The sequence below is a fragment of the Anguilla rostrata genome, chromosome 8, assembly GCF_018555375.3.
Source record: "Anguilla rostrata isolate EN2019 chromosome 8, ASM1855537v3, whole genome shotgun sequence".
Taxonomy (NCBI): Eukaryota; Metazoa; Chordata; class Actinopteri; order Anguilliformes; family Anguillidae; genus Anguilla; species Anguilla rostrata.
The window spans coordinates 3,878,038-3,896,084 of NC_057940.1; the positions used below are offsets into that span (position 1 = coordinate 3,878,038).

Here is an 18,047-nt window from a genome sequence, read left to right on the forward strand (position 1 = left end):
CGTTCTGGTGCAAAAATGGCTGCCGTGCATCACCCAGGTGGGTGCTACACAGTGATGGTGGGTGAGGAGAGTCCCCGCCCATCACTGTAAAGCACTTTGAGTGTTCGGAAAAGTGCCATATAAATGCGATGATTCATTCATTCATTCATTCATTCATTTGGTTAAAGAATGTGTATTACACCACCCCCCCATGCCCATTCCCCCCCCCCCACCCACACACAGGAACAGTCCTGTCTGACACAAAATGAGCAAACAAGTAGGCCTCTCCACTCCTCTTCAAAACTCATCTTTATTCAAATTTACAAAAACATAATAAGCGCACATCGCTGTCGTCACGTTACCAAGACTACCAGTGCTGACATCATGTGGGCACACTTGACCTCACAGTGAGTCCGCAGGGGTCAGAGGTCACCCCTGCCCCTCCCTCCCCCACCAGTAAAATGGTAGATCTGCACTCAGCTTTCATGTGCCACTGCTTATATCACAGCGGCGTCACTGTCCACCAATCACAGAACATGAAAACCACAACCATTCCAGTGGATTCCAATCAGCTAATCACTTTTCTGTTAAATACCAAAAGCAGTGGAATTCATTCATTCTGTTACAAGAGTCTCACTGTTTTCTGTGAACAGTGTATTTTCACTGCAGTGATATCAACAGTCTCCCTGCAGTGATATCAACACAGTCTCTCTGCAGTGATATCAACACAATCTCCCTGCAGTGATATCAACACGGTCTCACTGCAGTGATATCAACACAGACTCTCTGCAGTGATATCAACAGTCTTACTGCAGTGATATTAACACAGTCTCCCTGTAGTGATATCAACATTGACTTACTGCAGTGGTACCAACACAGTCTCATTGTAGTGATATCAACAAAGTCTCTCTGCAGTGATATCAAGACAGTCTCACTGCAGTGTTATCAACACAGTTTCACTGCAGTGTTATCAACACAGACTCACTGCAGTGATATCAACATAGTCTCTCTGCAGTGATATCAACACAGTCTCTGCGCAGTGATATCAACACAGTCTCTCTGCAGTGATATCAACACAGTTTCCCTGCAGTGATATCAACACGGTCTCACTGTAGTGATATCAACAGTCTCTCTGCAGTGATGTCAGCACAGTCTCTCTGCGGTGATATCAACACAGTCTCACTGCAGTGATATCAGCAGTCTCACTGCAGTGATATCAGCAGTCTTACTGCAGTGATATCAACACAGTCTCCCTGCAATGATATCAACACAGTCTTGTTGTAGTGATATCAACACAGTCTCACTGAAGTGATATCAGCACAGTCTCTCTGCAGTGATATCAACACAGTCTCCCTGCAGTGATATCAACACAGTCTTACTGCAGTGTTAGAAGTGCCCTAGTCCTCTTTGCCCACTGGTTCCAGTGGGCCCAGCATATCCCTGTGGGATCCAGTGGCAGGATTCCTCTCCCGTGATTGTACCCCAGTACAGTGGTTCTGGTCGGGTTCGGTCAGGTTTGACACAGTGAGTGAGGCTCGGTCCAGTGTCCGGACACTCCAGTGCAAGGGGTCAACCTGCAGCAGACCCAGGAACCTGAAACATGAACCTCCAGTCCAGTCTAGCCCAGTACGGTCCACTTTAGTCCAGTTCAGTGCAGTCTAGTCCAGTTTAGTCTAGTCCAGTTCAGTCTAGCCCAGTCTAGCCTAGTCCAGTTCAGTTCAGTTCATTAAAATTAAATTTTAAACATTAAAATGTTCCAACACAAGATTTGCATTATTGCACCAACCAAAACAGACATGTGCTGTTTTCTTGTTCATTTTACCTTTGTTTTTCAAGCGTGCTGGTTCTGGTTATGACACTGGAGTTGGACCATGGTACATTAAGAGCAGTCAAGTCCAGTCAAGTCCAAAACTCCACGACAGCACCAGAGCAGAGATGTGTAAACTGCCCAGTCAGGTCGCCAGTTATGGTCCAGTTTGGTCCAGATATGGTCCACTCCTGATAGCGTCTGGTCCTCATAGTGCTGTATTTGCAACAACGCCTTTTAATGTTTCTTTTTCTTTTCTTTGTTTTTAAAATCTAAAGTCATTACATCCGCAAATGGCAATTAGGTGATACAGTATTTACAATTAAAATGCAATCGTACATACAACGTTGTCATTACGTAAAACCATCATGATTTTTCGATGTCATAATCTTTATAAAGTTCCAAACAGCGTGAAAGCCCAGCCCGGGGGGGGGGGGGGGGGGGGTCATGATTAAGCTTTCGTCTGTTACAGCAGCTGAATGAGTGAGGTCACACAGAAGACTACGGAGGTCAGGAACAGCGAGAGGGACTGAATCACGCCATGTTTTCGAAAAAAAAAAATGTATCACCGTTAAGCACACGTAAGAACCTGCGACAGTCAGGTCTCCACCATCTCCCTCGGCCCTCCTCGTGACAGGCTGCAGAATCCGCTGATGCGTACGCAAGGCCCGCGATTCAGCCAATCGCCGGGCCGGCCGCGAGCCCCGCCCTTCCTCTCCGTGTGAAGCGGCAAACGGGAGTTTTGTTGTTGAGCCGGGGACGCGGCCCACGGACGACACAGTTTAACTGCGCCCCGTCTCCGCGATGGGCTGTTCGAAGGGGTGCGGCTGCTCTTTCAGTCCGTGTGTACATACGCGCATGTGTGTGTATGTGTGTGTATGTGTGCGTGTTTGTGTGTGTGTGTGTGTGTGTGTGGCACAGAGGGACAGGGCACGAGTGCTTCAAGCTTCATCGCTTGCCGGGAGGTGAAAAACAGAAAATGTCAGTTGAGGAGAAGTCCCCCGTTCACCCCCCTTTCCCATCCAACTCCCTTCCTCATCCCCCCATTCGCACTTTTTTCTGCTATCCTGCTATTCTTCTCGCCCCCCTTCTCTCCTCTACCCTTGTCGTTTGATCTCTCTCTCTCACCCGCCATTCCTATCTCAGATTCCTGCTTCTGTCTTTCATGTCCCTTATAACACCCCCCAACCCCCCACCCCCCCCACCCCCACCCTGCCTCCTTGCCTCTTCAGTTTTCCATCATTCATGTGGGTGGGTGTGTCTCTATATGCATGAGAGAGAGAGACTGTGTGTGTGTGTGTGTGTTCCAGCTCTACAATGGGAAAGGGCTATAATTAGCTTGTCTGGTTCCAGTTCTACAGTGGGAAAGGGCTATAATGAGCCAGCCTGGTTCCAGCTCTACAGTGGGAAAGGGCTACGATGAGCCAGCCTGGTTCCAGCTCTACAGTGGGAAAGGGCTACGATGAGCCAGCCTGGTTCCAGCTCTACAGTGGGAAAGGGCTACGATGAGCCAGCCTGGTTCCAGTTCTACAGTGGGAAAGGGCTGTAATGAGCCTGCCTGGTTCCAGCTCTACAATGGGAAAGGGCTATAATGAGCCAGTCTGGTTCATCTCTACAGTGGGAAAGGGCTATAATGAGCCAGCCTGGTTCAGCTCTACAGTGGGAAAGGGCTATAATGAGCCAGCCTGGTTCAGCTCTACAGTGAGAAAGGGCTATAGTGAGCCAACCTGGTTCATCTCTACAGTGGGTACGGGCTATAATGAGCCAGCCTGGTTCCAGCTCTACAGTGGGAAAGGGCTATATTGAGCCAGCCTGGTTCATCTCTACAGTGGGTACGGGCTATAATGAGCCAGCCTGGTTCCAGCTCTACAGTGGGAAAGGGGTATCGTGAGCCAGCCTGGCTCCAGCTCTACAGTGGGACAGGGGCATCGGGAGCTAGCCTGGTTCCAGCTCTACAGTGGGAAAGGGCTATAATGAGCCAGCCTGGCTCCAGCTCTACAGTGGGAAAGGGGTATAATGAGTTCATCTCTACAGTGGGTAAGGGCTATAATGAGCCAGCCTGGCTCCAGCTCTACAGTGGGAAAGGGCTATAATGAGCCAGCCTGGCTCCAGCTCTACAGTGGGAAAGGGGTATAATGAGTTCATCTCTACAGTGGGTAAGGGCTATAATGAGCCAGCCTGGTTCCAGCTCTACAGTGGGAAAGGGCATATGAGCCAGCCTGGCTCCAGCTCTACAGTGGGAAGGGGTATAATGAGTTCTCTCTACAGTGCGTAGGCTATAATGGCCAGCCTGCTCAGCTCTACAGTGGGAAGGGCTATATGAGCAGCCTGGTTCCAGCTCTACAGTGGGAAAGGGGTATAATGAGTTCATCTCTACAGTGGGTAAGGGCTATAATGAGCCAGCCTGGTTCCAGCTCTACAGTGGGAAAGGGTATCGTGAGCCAGCCTGGTTCCAGCTCTACAGTGGACAGGGCATGGAGCCAGCGGCTCCAGCTCTACAGTGGGAAAGGGGTATCGTGAGCCAGCCTGGTTCCAGCTCTACAGTGGGACAGGGGCATCGTGAGCTAGCCTGGTTCCAGCTCTACAGTGGGACAGGGGCATCGTGAGCTAGCCTGGTTCCAGCTCTACAGTGGGACAGGGGCATCGTGAGCCAGCCTGGTTCCAGCTCTACAGTGGGACAGGGGCATCGTGAGCTAGCCTGGTTCCAGCTCTACAGTGGGAAAGGGGTATAATGAGTTCATCTCTACAGTGGGTAAGGGCTATAATGAGCCAGCCTGGTTCCAGCTCTACAGTGGGACAGGGGTATCGTGAGCCAGCCTGGTTCCAGCTCTACAGTGGGACAGGGGCATCGTGAGCTAGCCTGGTTCCAGCTATGCAGAGCTGTGTCTCAGTGTGTACCTGCCAGTGCTGGGCTATTCAGTGCTTATTGCTTTAAATCCCTTCTGCCCTTCTCTCAATCTTTATGTGTCTTTGTCCATTACTCCACCACTCCATCTCCCTCCCTCCCTTTCTTCAATTATTGCATCACTTACTAGTCTTCTGTACACCCCCTATCTTCTCTCCCTCTCTCCCTCCCTCCCTCTTCTTCACTTGTTTTCTGAATTGCTCTCACTTCCCACCTCCTCAGCCTTGTTCTCCTCTTCCTTGTTCACCTCCTCTTTTTCTTCCTCTTTCTCTTTATCGTCTTCCTCTTTCTCGTCTTCTCCCTTCTTCTCCCTCTCTCCCTCCTTCTCTCGCTCTCTCTCCCGGAAGAGCTCGGCCAGCCGCTGGAACTGAGGCCCCCACTCCTCCAGCCCTCTCCCCCACTCCTTCTCCACCTCCTTCTCTCCCTCGCTCTCCAGCGAGCTGAGTGACCCCGCCCTCGACCCCTCCCCCTCCAGCCCGTAGATCTGCACGGAGTCGTACGGAGGCTGCGTGGGGTCGAAGGTCACCTGGGCCAGGCGGAGTCGCAGGAACTCGCCCACCCTCAGGGCCAGGGAGTTAGCCCCTCCCCTGCCCGCCTCCATCCCCGGGCCCCACCCGCCTCTGTAACCCAGCTGCCCCAACATGCCCCGGTTCTGCCCCGGGTAGGGCAGGAGCTGGGGTGTCATATCCCTCCTTCCCAGGGAGTAGCCAATCCCGGCCCTCTCCCGCCAGTCCACCATTAGCCCGGGCCCGTCCGGGTACAGCCTGCAAGCAGGGGTCCCGGTCACAGATATCCCTCCCTCAGCATTCGGCCTGGCCCCCCCGAAGCTGCCGCCCACCCCCAGCCCCGCCCTCCCCAGAGTGCCGGGGTAGTCCCTCTGCGGCTCCCCCTGCTGGCCGGAGTCCGCGGCCACGCCCCTGGCCACGCCCCCACCTTGCTTCGGGGAGAGGCCGGTCCGCGAGGCACGTCGCCCGGCTGATGGGAGTGTGGAGGAGACGCTGGGGCCCCGGGCCCCGCCCACGGCCCCGCCTTGTCGGGTTTGCACCAGGGTCGTGTCCTTAGGAAGCATCTCCGCCTGGCCCGGCTGGGGTGGGGGCTGGTCTGACTGGGACAAGGGGGGGCTGTGGTTCTATTGAGACCATCGAAGGGGTGGGCAGGGGAGAGTGGGGGAGAGAAAGAGAGAGAAAGAGAGAGGGGGGGGAGTGAGAGAGAGATTAGCATGAGTGACAAGCGATGTGGAGTTTGTGTGTGTGTGTGTGTGTGTGTGTGTACTGAGTGTGTGTGTGTGTGTGTGTAGTGAGTGCATGAGCGTGTGTGAGTGTGTGAGTGTGTGTGTGTGCATTTAGTGAATGAGTGTGTGTGTGTGTAGTGTATGTGAGTGTAGTGAATATGCATGCCTGTAGTATGTGTGTGCGTGTGTGTATGTGGATGCGGCCACACGCGGCTTCTCACCCAGTCCAGATCCTGGTCCTGCTGGGTTCTTGGTTCTGGTTCACCAGTGGGGGCTCCACCCCTGTCCTTCACATCCCCTCCCTGGGCTTTTCCGCCGTCCAATCCCGCGGGACCATCCTGCTGCTGTGGCTCCGCCGGCCCCAGGTAGACGGCCCCGGGACCCAGGACGGCCCCCTGGTTCTGGATGACAAGTGAGTGGTCCAGGGCGCCCGTGGGGAAGTTGCAGGTGAGCTCAGCGAGGCCACGCCCCTGGGTGGGGCCGTGGGCGGGGCTGTGGGTGTGGCGCAGTGCCGGTAAGGTGTGGCTACTGTAGCAGAGTCTGCCATATAAGGGCGGGTCCAATCCCGCTCCACTCTGAACCCAACCGTATCCCCCTGCCTGGTCCTGAGACTGCTGTGCTAGACGACTACGGGGGGGGGCAGGGGGGAGAGAGAGAGAGAGAGAGAGAGAGAGAGAGAGAGAGAGAGTTAATACAGTGTAGATACACTATTCAAGGAAAACACTCATAAAGAGCAAACAAAAGCAGAGTGAGAGAGAAAGATTTCATTCAATATCTATGTAATATAGATATACTATCTATATAACAACAAGTTAATGGTCTTACTGGAACAATCTTCAGCTCCAGGCCTCACCCTAAACCACACAGAAGTTCAATTCTTGCTCTGTGCAGATCGCCTGGTCCGACTGTCACCCACAGAACAAGGAATACAGCAGAACCTGTATCTGCTGGAGCAATACTGTCAGAACTGGGCCCTGATCTCAGGAAAGCAGATACTTCTTAACTCTAGGAAACACCGTCCTAAAACTGATGTGTGTATGTATGTGTGTGTGTGTGTGTATGTGTATGTCTGTGTGTGTGTGTATGTATGTGAGTGTGTGTGTGTGCGTATGTGAGTGTGTGTCTCTGAGTGTGTGTGTGTGTGTATATGTGTGTGTGTATGTAAGTGTGTGTATGTGTGTGTGTGTGTGTGTGTGTGTATGTCTATGAGTGTGTGTGTGTGTGTATGTGTGTGTGAGTGTTTAAATCCGCAGTCCACCCTATGCTGGCGGTGTGTCCGCGTCCTCACGCGTTCCTGCTGTCCAGCGTGCGGTATCCCCGGCGCGCGCTGTGTGGCGCCCTCTGCAGGGCGGCCATGTCGAAGGCGGCCGTGTCGGCCTCCCCCCCGCCCTCGTCGTCGTAGGTGATGATGTTCTCTCTGACGTCGTCCTCCTCCAGCGGGGACAGAGAGTCTCGCTTCTGTCTTCGGAGGGAGAGAGAGAGCGCGCTCACCGCTGTGGGGGGGAGGGGGTGGCGATAGAGAGAGAGAGAGAGAGAGAGGGAGAGAGAGAGAGAGAGAGACAGAGAGAGAGTTTGTACTGTGCATACATATGCACACACACATACGGGCACACATGAACGCATCCGTACGCTCACTCACACACGCTCTCATATGCCACTCACTGGCACAGCGTGATAAAGCCAAGCGTTCCCTAAAAGGCGATCAGATAAACCAACAAAAAAAAAAAAAAAAGAAGTTGGGAAAACACACGAGGGCCGGAAAAAAAAAAGTTATATTGGTTTACTGGGCTTAGAACGCAACAAGGCGAATAACTAACCAACGAAGTAAAGAAGGCTACTGCAATGCTATCTATGCGCCGGGACGATGGGTTTTCGAGAGACAAGCTCTCTTCCTTGGGCAGACCTGACAACATCGAAGTGGAAATTCTTAAACGCGGTAGCTGTGGACAGCAAAAGGCCGAACTTAAATTATTCAGCTTGGCATTACAGATGGGCTGCTGGCCTGACATCCGGAATCAAGGGCTAATATCCTCAATGTACGGAAGTGGAGACAAACTCGACCCCAATAACCACGGGGGCAGCGCTGAGAGCAGTAGGAGGGTTTTCGGCCTTTTCCCCACACCAAACTCAAACCCAAAGGCTGAGACTCAATCAGCACTTGTCCTTAACGCTGAACTGAACAATTTAAAGCAAGAATGCATTTTTTTTTCTTTGCCAAACTGCAACGATGAAGAAAAGGTGTGACAAAGTGAAGGACCATTGCTGCTCGAATACAGGGCAATCTCTTTATTAACAGATTAGCTCTTCCTCAAAAACACCACCCTACACACCTCCACTAATATGTACAATAAGAAAGGGATTTTTCCAACTCCAAGAAAACATTTGCTAACAATGCAGCATGATGGATTGCCTATAATACAAAATTCTGAAAAGCGGTGTAGAGGGTAAAGTATACGACAGAATTACAGTGCAAATAAGTGCAAAACAAGTGCTGAACAAAATCTGGTTAAAAAAAAAAAAAAAAAGGTCATATTTCTTCACACAGATTTTAGAGTGACAAGGATGTAGCTTAAGTCCAACACCGCTCTATACCAACATCCACGAGTCAGCGATATTGCCAGAACAGTCTTCAGCCTTTGTCCTCATTCTGAATATCACGGAAGCTCAATTCTTGCTCAATGCATGTAACCTGTAGCAGTTAGTCACTGAACATGGTTTAAAACTTGAATCTACTGGAGTAATGCTGCCAGAACTGGGCCCTGGCAGTAGATTTGAAAAAAAAAAAAAAAAAAAACTAATATTGTTACTACAAAAATAGAGAGTATAGAAGATTCTCCATTACCCTAGGCAAACCAGCCCAGAACTAACAAAGCACAACTACATCAGACTAAAACTCAGCGGGGGCCTCTATTTAACCCATTAAAAGCCAACCAAGATAAGATTCATAAACATTTTCATTTTAGGCTGGTCAAAGATCTTTTGATACTATATATTGTGCAATATGGAAGTACAATATGTGGTCCACTCAGTCAGCGGGACTACCCAAAATGGCGAACCAAACATCTGGCTGAAACTCTGCATAGGAAATTCTGCGAGACTACATTGCGACCATACAGACAAAAAAAATATATACATATAGATACAGGGCTGAAATAGGCACATGTCAAACTCCCATTCAAATGCAGAATGGGGCTTTTGGTTCTGTAAAACTTTTAAAATACAAGTCCGACACAAATTGGTTACTAAATCTGTCAATCAATATGAAATGGAAATAATAATATTACTTACAATATTAAATGTATGTTAAGTATATATTTACAGGTTTCAATGTGTATTTGTTAATGTTATTTGTGTAATGTGCACAGTATTTGCAATATTTACTACAACACAATATTTACTACAGGCCCGTGGAGCATTTCTAACCCAACTCTTTAAAATGGAGAGGCAGTCAGAGAGAGTGCTCATGGAAACAAAGAGCCTGGCTGATGAGGGACAGGAACCCCCGATGCGAGTAAGTGTGAAACACACACAGAACACACACACACACACACTCACACTCACACACACTCACACACACTCACGCATGGTCTTATTGCTATACTTGTGAGGACTTCCCATTGACTTACATTCATTCCGTAACCTCTAACCCTAACCCTAACCCCAACCACGACATGCCTAACCTTAACCCTAACCTTAACCTAATTGTAACCCTAACCCTAACCCTAAGTCCTAACCCTAAAACAGCCTCTTGAACTTGTGGGGACCAGCAAAAGGTCCCCACCTTGCGTAATTTTCCTCAGCTTTCTATCCTTGTGGGGACATTTGGTTCTCACAAAGATAGTAATGCATGCCCACACACACACACACACATTACCAGGCTAGGCCTGCCTCTACCCTGAACAACACTAGCCCTTCATATTGGGTACAGTGGCGGCCCTGATTGGAGGCCTTACCCATCAGAGTAGCGACGCAGGCCAGTATGGCCAGCAGGGCGGCGGTGCTGAGCCCGGGGGAGGGGGAGGAGGAGGGCAGCGGCAGGCACACGGTCTCCCTCTCCCACTCGGCGTCCGTCTGTCCGTCCCTCTCCCCGGCCCGGGCCCCGCCCCGCAGGCAGGGACAGACGGACACGGTGACCGTCCCAGTGCTGCTCAGGCCCGACAGGCTGTCCTTCAGAACCAGCGGCACCTGCAGCGTCAAGGAGGAGGAGGGGGAACGAGGGAGCGAGGAGAGGGAGGAGAGGAGAACCAGACTGGCAGTGGGGCCTGAGAGAGAGGGAGAGAGGATGACAGCGAGAGAGAGAGAGAGAGAGAGAGATCAAATCCCCAATCAAACAAAAGTCAGTCAAATGCCCCATCAAACACAAGTGCTCGTTTTCATGCATGGTTACAGTTCATTTGTCTCTAGTCCTTAATATTATTCAGTATTAAGTATTAAATTCACGTTTTATTTCATACTGTAGCCAATAAAACAAATTCAATTGAATTGAATTGAGTCGAGAGAGAGAGAATAACAGAGAGCGAATGAGAGAGAGAAAGAGAGAGAGAGAGAGAACAAAGAAAATGGAGTGAGATTGAAAAGGCCAGACGTGTCATTGTAACAGATTTTACTTTCACGTTCATGTGTGTAACAACGTGTAAAATCAGCTGCATGGCACTCTGAAATACACTGACACGGGTAAACTCTTTTTGATGCAGAAAACATAATTTTCTTTATATGAAACAGGATCGCAACACAGGCTAAGATAAAATCTGAACTGTTCAAGGAAAAACACTGATAAAGATCAAACAAGAGTAGAGAGAAACAGAGAGAGAGGGAGAGAGAAAGAGTTGGAGAGAAAGGGAGAGGGAGAGAGGGTGAGAGAAAGACAGAAGAGGAGAGAGAGGGAGAGAGATAGAAAGGGAGCGAGGCACTGAGCACAGAAGTGAAAGGACACACCCCCACTCTCCCTGATGGTGAAATTCCGACCGGCCCGGGACTCTGCCGGAATACTGAACAGGACGGCCGTGTCATTTCCTCCTTTGTCTTTATCGATCGCCCGCACAACCTGCACCACCTGAGAGAGAGAGAGAGTGAGAGTGAGAGAGAGAGAGAGACAGGACATACACCAATACCACACACACACACAAAGTTGTATTCTGTTTATATGTTTATTTGTTTGCCGCACTCATGCTTTGGCAATATGTATCTACAGTACATACGTCATGCCAATGAAGCTCATTTGAATTTGAGAGAGGGAGAGGGAAATGCAAAGCACTCTTAACATTATTGATCTTGTTATCCTTATTGCTATTCCTATTAGGATAATAACCCTTATTGTTCGGACTGCTTATTAGGTTTGGCGATATAGCCGCTGCATGTCTGTTATGTCAGTGTGCTGAGAATTGAACTGAATAAAAAATAATAAAGAGGAGGGGATGGGAAATAGAAATGGGATACAGCAGAGGAGTGCTACAATTATTCTTTTATGATGTGTACTTTTCTGCAATGTGCACATGCTTCGCTGACGCAAATATCTACATGTTATGCCAGTAAAACAAATTGAGATAGAAACTGAGCAATGTGTCTCATTTCCTGTGCCTAACATATAATAAAACAGCACCACAGCCTGCTGAGTCAGGCCACACACTGGCCAGTGGAGAAACAGACACAGGTCCTAGAATGGTGCCCTGAGGCACACCAAACACAAAGATTCTACAAGTACAGACTGGACTGCATTGTTTAATTTTAACTGCATTGTTGCATTTTAATATTATTGATATTATTTAAAAATATATATATTTTACAACCCATCAGACATTCCTGCAGATCCCTGATAATTTTCATATTTTTCAATGAAGTACCCACTAACTAAAAAAACATACAATATGAAAGATTTATATTGTTCTGAGAACTGGTAAAAAAAATATTTTTTTAAATGAATTTTAAGTAGCCTGCAGGCATTTTTACTAGTGTCCAAAAAGAGAGGATAAATAATTTCAAGTATTTGACCCAGATCTGCAGTGAATCCTCGCTCTCCCCAACCTCCTCTCCCTCTCACCTCCTCTTATAAAGTAATTAAGGTGAATTTAGGAATGAGATTAAGTCATCTGACCCTGTTTTTCTTCGAACCCAGTTCCTATTGGCTGTCACAGGAGTGACATCATTCTAAAGGGGCGGGTGTGTGTAGACATGCTAGAATATCCAACCCACGGAGAGTTTGAGTTAAGGTAGATCAACATAAAGTTCCTTTGGGTTTGAGAAGGTGTGAGGGTATGTTTTACTGTCAGAGCAAATTTGTTTTGGCCCAAGGCATGCTGGGGGGGTTTTTCTCTCTTCCATATTTTCAGTCTGTTTATTTGTTTGTTTCTGTCAGTTTGCGTTTAAGAGCGCTTTTGGGATTTTGGTTTAAATGTTGGTTTTTGCAGCAGGACGGTGGTGCAGTGGGTAGCGCTGTTGCCTCACAGCAAGAAGGACAAGAAGGGTTCAAATCCCGGCCTGGGCCTTTCTGTGTGGAGGCTGCATGTTCTCCCCGTGTCCGCGTGGGTTTCCTCCAGATACTCCAGTTTCCTCCCGCAGTCCAAAGACATACAAGGTAGTTAATTGGAGACTCTAAAATAGGTATGAGTTTGTGAGGGAATGGTGTGTGTGCCCTGTGATAGATTGGCGGCCTGTCAAGAGTGTGTCCCTGCCTCTTGCCCAATGTACACTGGCATAGGCTCGAGCAACCCCCCCCCCCCCCCGGTCCTGAACAGAATAAGTGGGTATAGATAATGGATGGATGGATGAATGGATATCGGTTTTTGTAATGGACAGATGGACGGACTCAGAACGCCCTGTGTACCTGTCCAGAATAAGCGGGTATAGATAATGGATGGATGGATGGATGAATGGATGTGGGTTTTGTCATGGACAGACGGACAAACTGAGCACGCTCAGCATACCTGTCCCGCAGCAGCGGAGTCGCACAGCGCAGTGGTGTACTGCCTGTCCAGCTCGGGGGCGTTGTCATTCACATCCAGGGTCTCTATGGCAACCTCCACCCGGGACACCTGACTGGGGCTGTCTGAGGAACACAGGAGCCACACATCACAGCGTCACAGTGTGTGACACATACCTTTAAACACACATTCAGCGTGTAACACACCTGTACACACACATTCAGCATGTAACACACACACCTTTACACACACATGCAGCGGGTAACACACCTTCACACACACATTCAGCATGTAACACACATTTACATACACATGTTTAGTGTGTATTGCACACATGTATACACAGACATGCGTGCTCTTACACTCACAAAACTCAATCGTAATCACACGTAGACACATTTAAACCATGTGTATTACAAAGAAATCATATAATACTGAGGTAAATAATAATACTACTACCTACAATAGTCATATTAACGTAGCTAGTACTGTCTACTAACATTACTAATGCTACTTAGTAGTATTAGTAGTTAGTTAATACTGTTAAAATTCAGTTTATCTTACTACTACAATATATCCCAACCCACCGTTATAACTACACCTACTAAACCCACAGTAGTTATTAGAACTGTGCTGTTACAGTGACCTCTGTCATCTTCGCATGTGATATCACAGTGACCTCTGACCTCCCCGTAAGTGAGATCAAAGGATCACAGTGACCTTTGACCTCCCCATAAGTGATATCACAGTGACCTCAGACCTCTCCATAAGTGAGATCAGTGACCTCTGACCCCTCCGTAAGTGAGATCACGGGATCACAGTGACCTTTGACCTCTCCGTAAGTGATATCACAGTGACCTCTGACCTCTCTGTATGTGATGTCACAGTGACCTCTGACCTCTCCGTAAGTGGGATCACAGTGACCTCTGACCTCTCTGTGTGGCGATGACGGTCAGGTTGTGCCACTGCTCACGCTCGCGGTCCAGCTCCGTTGCCGTGGAGATGAGCCCACTGTCAGCCGCAATGCGAAACAGGGCTTCTGGGTCTGACTGCGGGTCAATGGAAAACCTGAGAGAGAGAGACCAAGCAAGCGAGTTACTCTTCCTCATTTTAACGTGAGAAGTACAAAAAATCTAAAGAACATTTCTTCCCCAAATTCACAACGCAATTCCCAATCTTCAAAAACCTACCTGAATCACGGAAAATCCTAATTCTCCTGAGAGAAGTATGTACTTATCTGCTACTTAGGGACAGTTGTGACCCTCTATGTTCATAAATTATAATGAATTGTCATTTGTCACCGTGTTAGGACCGTGTTTGGACCATGCCAGGACCGCGTTTGGACTGTGTTTGGACCCTGCCAGGACTGTGTTTGGACTGTGCCAAGACCGTGTCAGGACCGTACCGGATGTTGCTGCTCAGGCCGGTGTCCGGGTCCACGGCGCTCACTCTGCCCACCGTGCAGGAGGGGGGGCAGTTCTCCATCACGTCCAGCCGGTACCGCGCCCGCGAGAACCGGGGCGGCTCGTCCGCGTCCAGGACCGCCACCCGCACCGAGGCCCGGTCCTTAAAGGGCCCGCGCCGCAGGAACCGCGGGTCCACCGTGGGGTTCAGCACCTCCACCGAAAACGAGTACGAGGTGCGGCTCTCGTAGTCCACCGCCTGGGGTGGGGGGCATGGGGGGGGGGCAGGCGGGGGGGGGAGGGGGGGAGGCACACCATGTCAAATTCCACTGCATAACTTCCCTGAAGCAGACTTTACCCACAATGCCCTGCGTCCTGACCAACCTCAGTTGGTTTCGAGGCTAGGTGGGATACAGGAAATTTCAGCAAGCGGCGTCCTATCTGATAGGTTCATCACGATAGAAGAATTAAACTTCGCCTTAATCCTCATTCTGGGAGGAAAGTTTGACCTCAGCCAAACTGGCTACCTTTCTAGTTAGCTAGTTATCTACTTACCATTACTAGTTTCCCCATCTTTTAAAGATAGTTTCCCCGTATTTTGTGTGGCTACTTTTCTGTCCAAACGAATTACCATTTAGTTTTGCTAAGAAATGAGGTCAAACTTCCCCCAGTTTAATTACATTACGCATTACATTATCTGAATTTAGCAGACGCTCTTATCCAGAGCGACTTACACAACTTTTTGCATTGCATTTACACTGCATCCAATTATACAGCTGGATATTCCGTATACTGAAGCAATGCAGGTTAAGTACCTTGCTCAAGGGTACATCGACAGTGTCCTACCTGGGAATCGAACCTGTGACCTTTAGGTTACAAGACCAGCTCCATACCCATAATGCACACCGCCAACTATCGTGGCGAACCAATCGGAATCGGACGCCTCTACCTGAAATCTCCTGCATCACATCTAGACGCTACCCCTGGGCTATGAATATGAAAGCTGAGCATGTAAATATAGACAAGCAACAGAGCGAAAGAAACAGGAGGATTCTGGGAAGAAGCCAGTGAGGGAGGCAGGAGGTGAAGAGGAGAATTTAATTTAGTTTAATCCCACCGATCTACCGGTTTCCCCCAGCCGAGAATCCCCTGGGAAAACAGGCAATAAGGCTCAGCGAACAGAGATACACTGGAACCAGAGAGCGTCGCAGCTAAATTACGAATAAAAAAATAATTCCCAGAATAATGTTTAAAAATAATATAATTTGATCTGAACAAGCTGAATACACTGAACACGTGAAACATTAACTAAAATTGCAAACCAATCAAAGAGTAATATTAATAATAATAATAATTATAATAATAAATAACCTTGAAATAACATTCCTGGTAGTGTGAAGCTGGCGACAGTAAGGACTTTCGTCCTTATTGTCTTTAATGGCTTTCGTCCTTATTTCGTCCTTACCGAAGGTTTGAAATCTTCACTTTTAAAGTTCCGACAATAAAACCACTATTACGTTCAACATAATGAAATTAATTAAGCTGTAATCAAACCTGCCTTCTTACTGTCGCTCATTTCACGGTACTACCTGTAAGGAAAAAAGGACGTCTCTCGAACGTGATGAAAAAGTACAAAGTTTATTTCCAATACCGGCAGTGACAAAGCGCACGAATGACACCTTGGATTCAGCAGAGTCAGACTGAACCAAGAACCTTTCCAGAGGCTGCTTCTTATTTGTTTTCGAAGCTTTGATCAGTAGTGTTGAATACACATACCAAGACGGATGTAGTCGGTCCTTGTAACACCTATCAATTAGGCCATAGTGTATTGGCCGTCCTGTTGTGATTGAATTAGCACGTCTGTTGACTTGAATGGTTCCCAATCTCTCACTCCTGGTCGCTATTCTACCATTGTACCAACTGTATTGTGATAATGATAAGATCAAGGGAATGTGTGGCCAGCAGACATATTGGCATCAGAGACAGACTTCTTACATACCGTTGCCTCTAGCTATCCAGCCAGCTACACTGGGTGGGGTAATGTACTCGGCGGGAGTGTGTGGGGATAAAGACGGAGGAGGTCGACTTCCTCGATTGTAAACTCAGGCTAAGAAGTCCTGCATAGCATGCCTTTAAGGCATTCAGCTGGGACACCAGGGAACCCACAACTCTTTTCTGCTACATTCCCAGAACGCCCTGCGTTCGACCGCTACTTTACACCAGGCCGGCCAGTGGAGGATGGGCTCCCCCTCCATACCCGGGTTCCTTTCCGAGATTTCTTCCCACTGAGGAGTCTTTTCTCGCCACCTTTTGAGGGTTTTCTCCCCGCTGGGAGTTTTTTTTTTTTTTTTTTTTTTACTCATGTGCCTGCTATTTGGGGGTTCAGGCCTGGTGTTTGCTCCGTTTGCTCTTTTTTGCTCTGTCTCTTGCCTTGCTACTCTGTAAAGTGTCTTTGTGACACAAAGTTCTCTGTAAAAAAGCACTACACAAATAAAATTGAATTGATTTTATAAACGAATTACATACATTATATTGCGTGTGCATGTGCATTGTGTGAGAGTGCACACATACGTAGGTCTGGCTGTATGAATGTGTAGCTGCATGTAACCGAAAGATGCACTATAGTTGTTTAGATCCCTATTATTTTTTCGTTTCTCATGTAAAACAACATTCGTTTACGGTTGTTAAGATGGAACCCGAACTGATGTAAAGATAGAGAGAAGGAGAGAGAGAGAAAGAGGGGGAGAAATACAGAGATTTGGAGAAAGTTAGGGTTGTAGTAAAGCCTTTTCCCTGGAGCCCATTAGAGCCAGAGAGAGGCAATCTGTCTGAGGTGGAGAGGTGTCACTTACACTATGGAGGCACACTCATCACCCTCTCCCTCCCTCCCTCCGTCTCTCCCTCTCTCTCTCTCTCTCCCCCTCTCTCCTCAGTCCATCACTGACACTCCTCCCCTCCCTCAGCCATGTCCGTCTGTGACGCGCTAAACACACACTCATCCGTCTCCCTCACTCGCTCTTACAACCAACACTCATCAGCCCGCTCCCTCCATCCATCACTCCTTCCCTCTCACTCACCCTCTTCCTCCATCTCTCTCTCTCCCTCTCCCTTCTTCACCCTCTCCGTCTATCCTTCCCGCTTTTTCACACCTTCCTTCAGTCTCTCCCCTTCATCCTCTCCCTCTTTCCCTTGCTTCCTTCTTCTCTCTCTCCCTGCCTCCTTGCCTCTTTCTCTCCTTCCATCTCTCTTTCCCTTCCCTCTGTCGCTCTCCTATCATCTGTCTCTCTCTCCCTCCTTCCCTCTCTCTATTCTTTTATTTCTCTCCTTTCTTTTGTCAATCCCTTCTCTCTCTCTCCTTCCCACCCTCTCTCCCCATTTCTCTCTCCTTCTCCCTTCTTTCTTTCTCTCCTTCCTTCTGTTTCTCCCTCATCCCTCTTGGTCTCTCCCTTCTTCTTTCACTCTGTTACCTTGGCCCGTCCCTTCAAACCCTTGCTTCAGATTTCGATTCTGGTTTCAGTTGTAGTTTTGGTTCTAACTCAGATTCTGGTTTTGGTTTAGTTGGTTGTGTGTGTGTGTGGGGGGGGGGGGGGGGGTGGGTACCCTTACCTGTGGGTGTGTGCTTACCTGTGTGTGTGTGTGTGTCCCCTTACCTGTGTCTGCCCTTACTCGTGTGCGCGCTGTTAACTTTGTGTGTGTACCTATACCTGTGTGTGCACTTACCTGTGTGTGTGTGTGTGTGTGTGCTATACCCTGTCACTCACGTCACACGGCCCTTGTAAACTGTCATCGCGGCAGCTTTGGGCGC

General features: G+C 48.7%; 1 protein-coding gene across 1 annotated transcript in view; it reads right to left on the reverse strand.

Annotated features, from left to right (window-relative positions):
- Positions 1-4,277: 4,277 nt before the first annotated feature.
- Positions 4,278-18,047, reverse strand: part of LOC135260566 (uncharacterized) — a 99,176-nt gene continuing 85,406 nt past the window's right edge. The window contains exons 7-14 of the mRNA XM_064345896.1: positions 14,245-14,501; positions 13,771-13,907; positions 12,843-12,964; positions 10,858-10,975; positions 9,876-10,184; positions 7,211-7,415; positions 6,144-6,549; positions 4,278-5,820 (exon numbers count right to left, since the gene is read on the reverse strand). Of these exons, the coding sequence (XP_064201966.1) occupies positions 4,873-5,820; positions 6,144-6,549; positions 7,211-7,415; positions 9,876-10,184; positions 10,858-10,975; positions 12,843-12,964; positions 13,771-13,907; positions 14,245-14,501 (2,502 nt within the window). The 3' untranslated portion in view covers positions 4,278-4,872. The remainder of the gene's footprint in view (positions 5,821-6,143; positions 6,550-7,210; positions 7,416-9,875; positions 10,185-10,857; positions 10,976-12,842; positions 12,965-13,770; positions 13,908-14,244; positions 14,502-18,047) is intronic.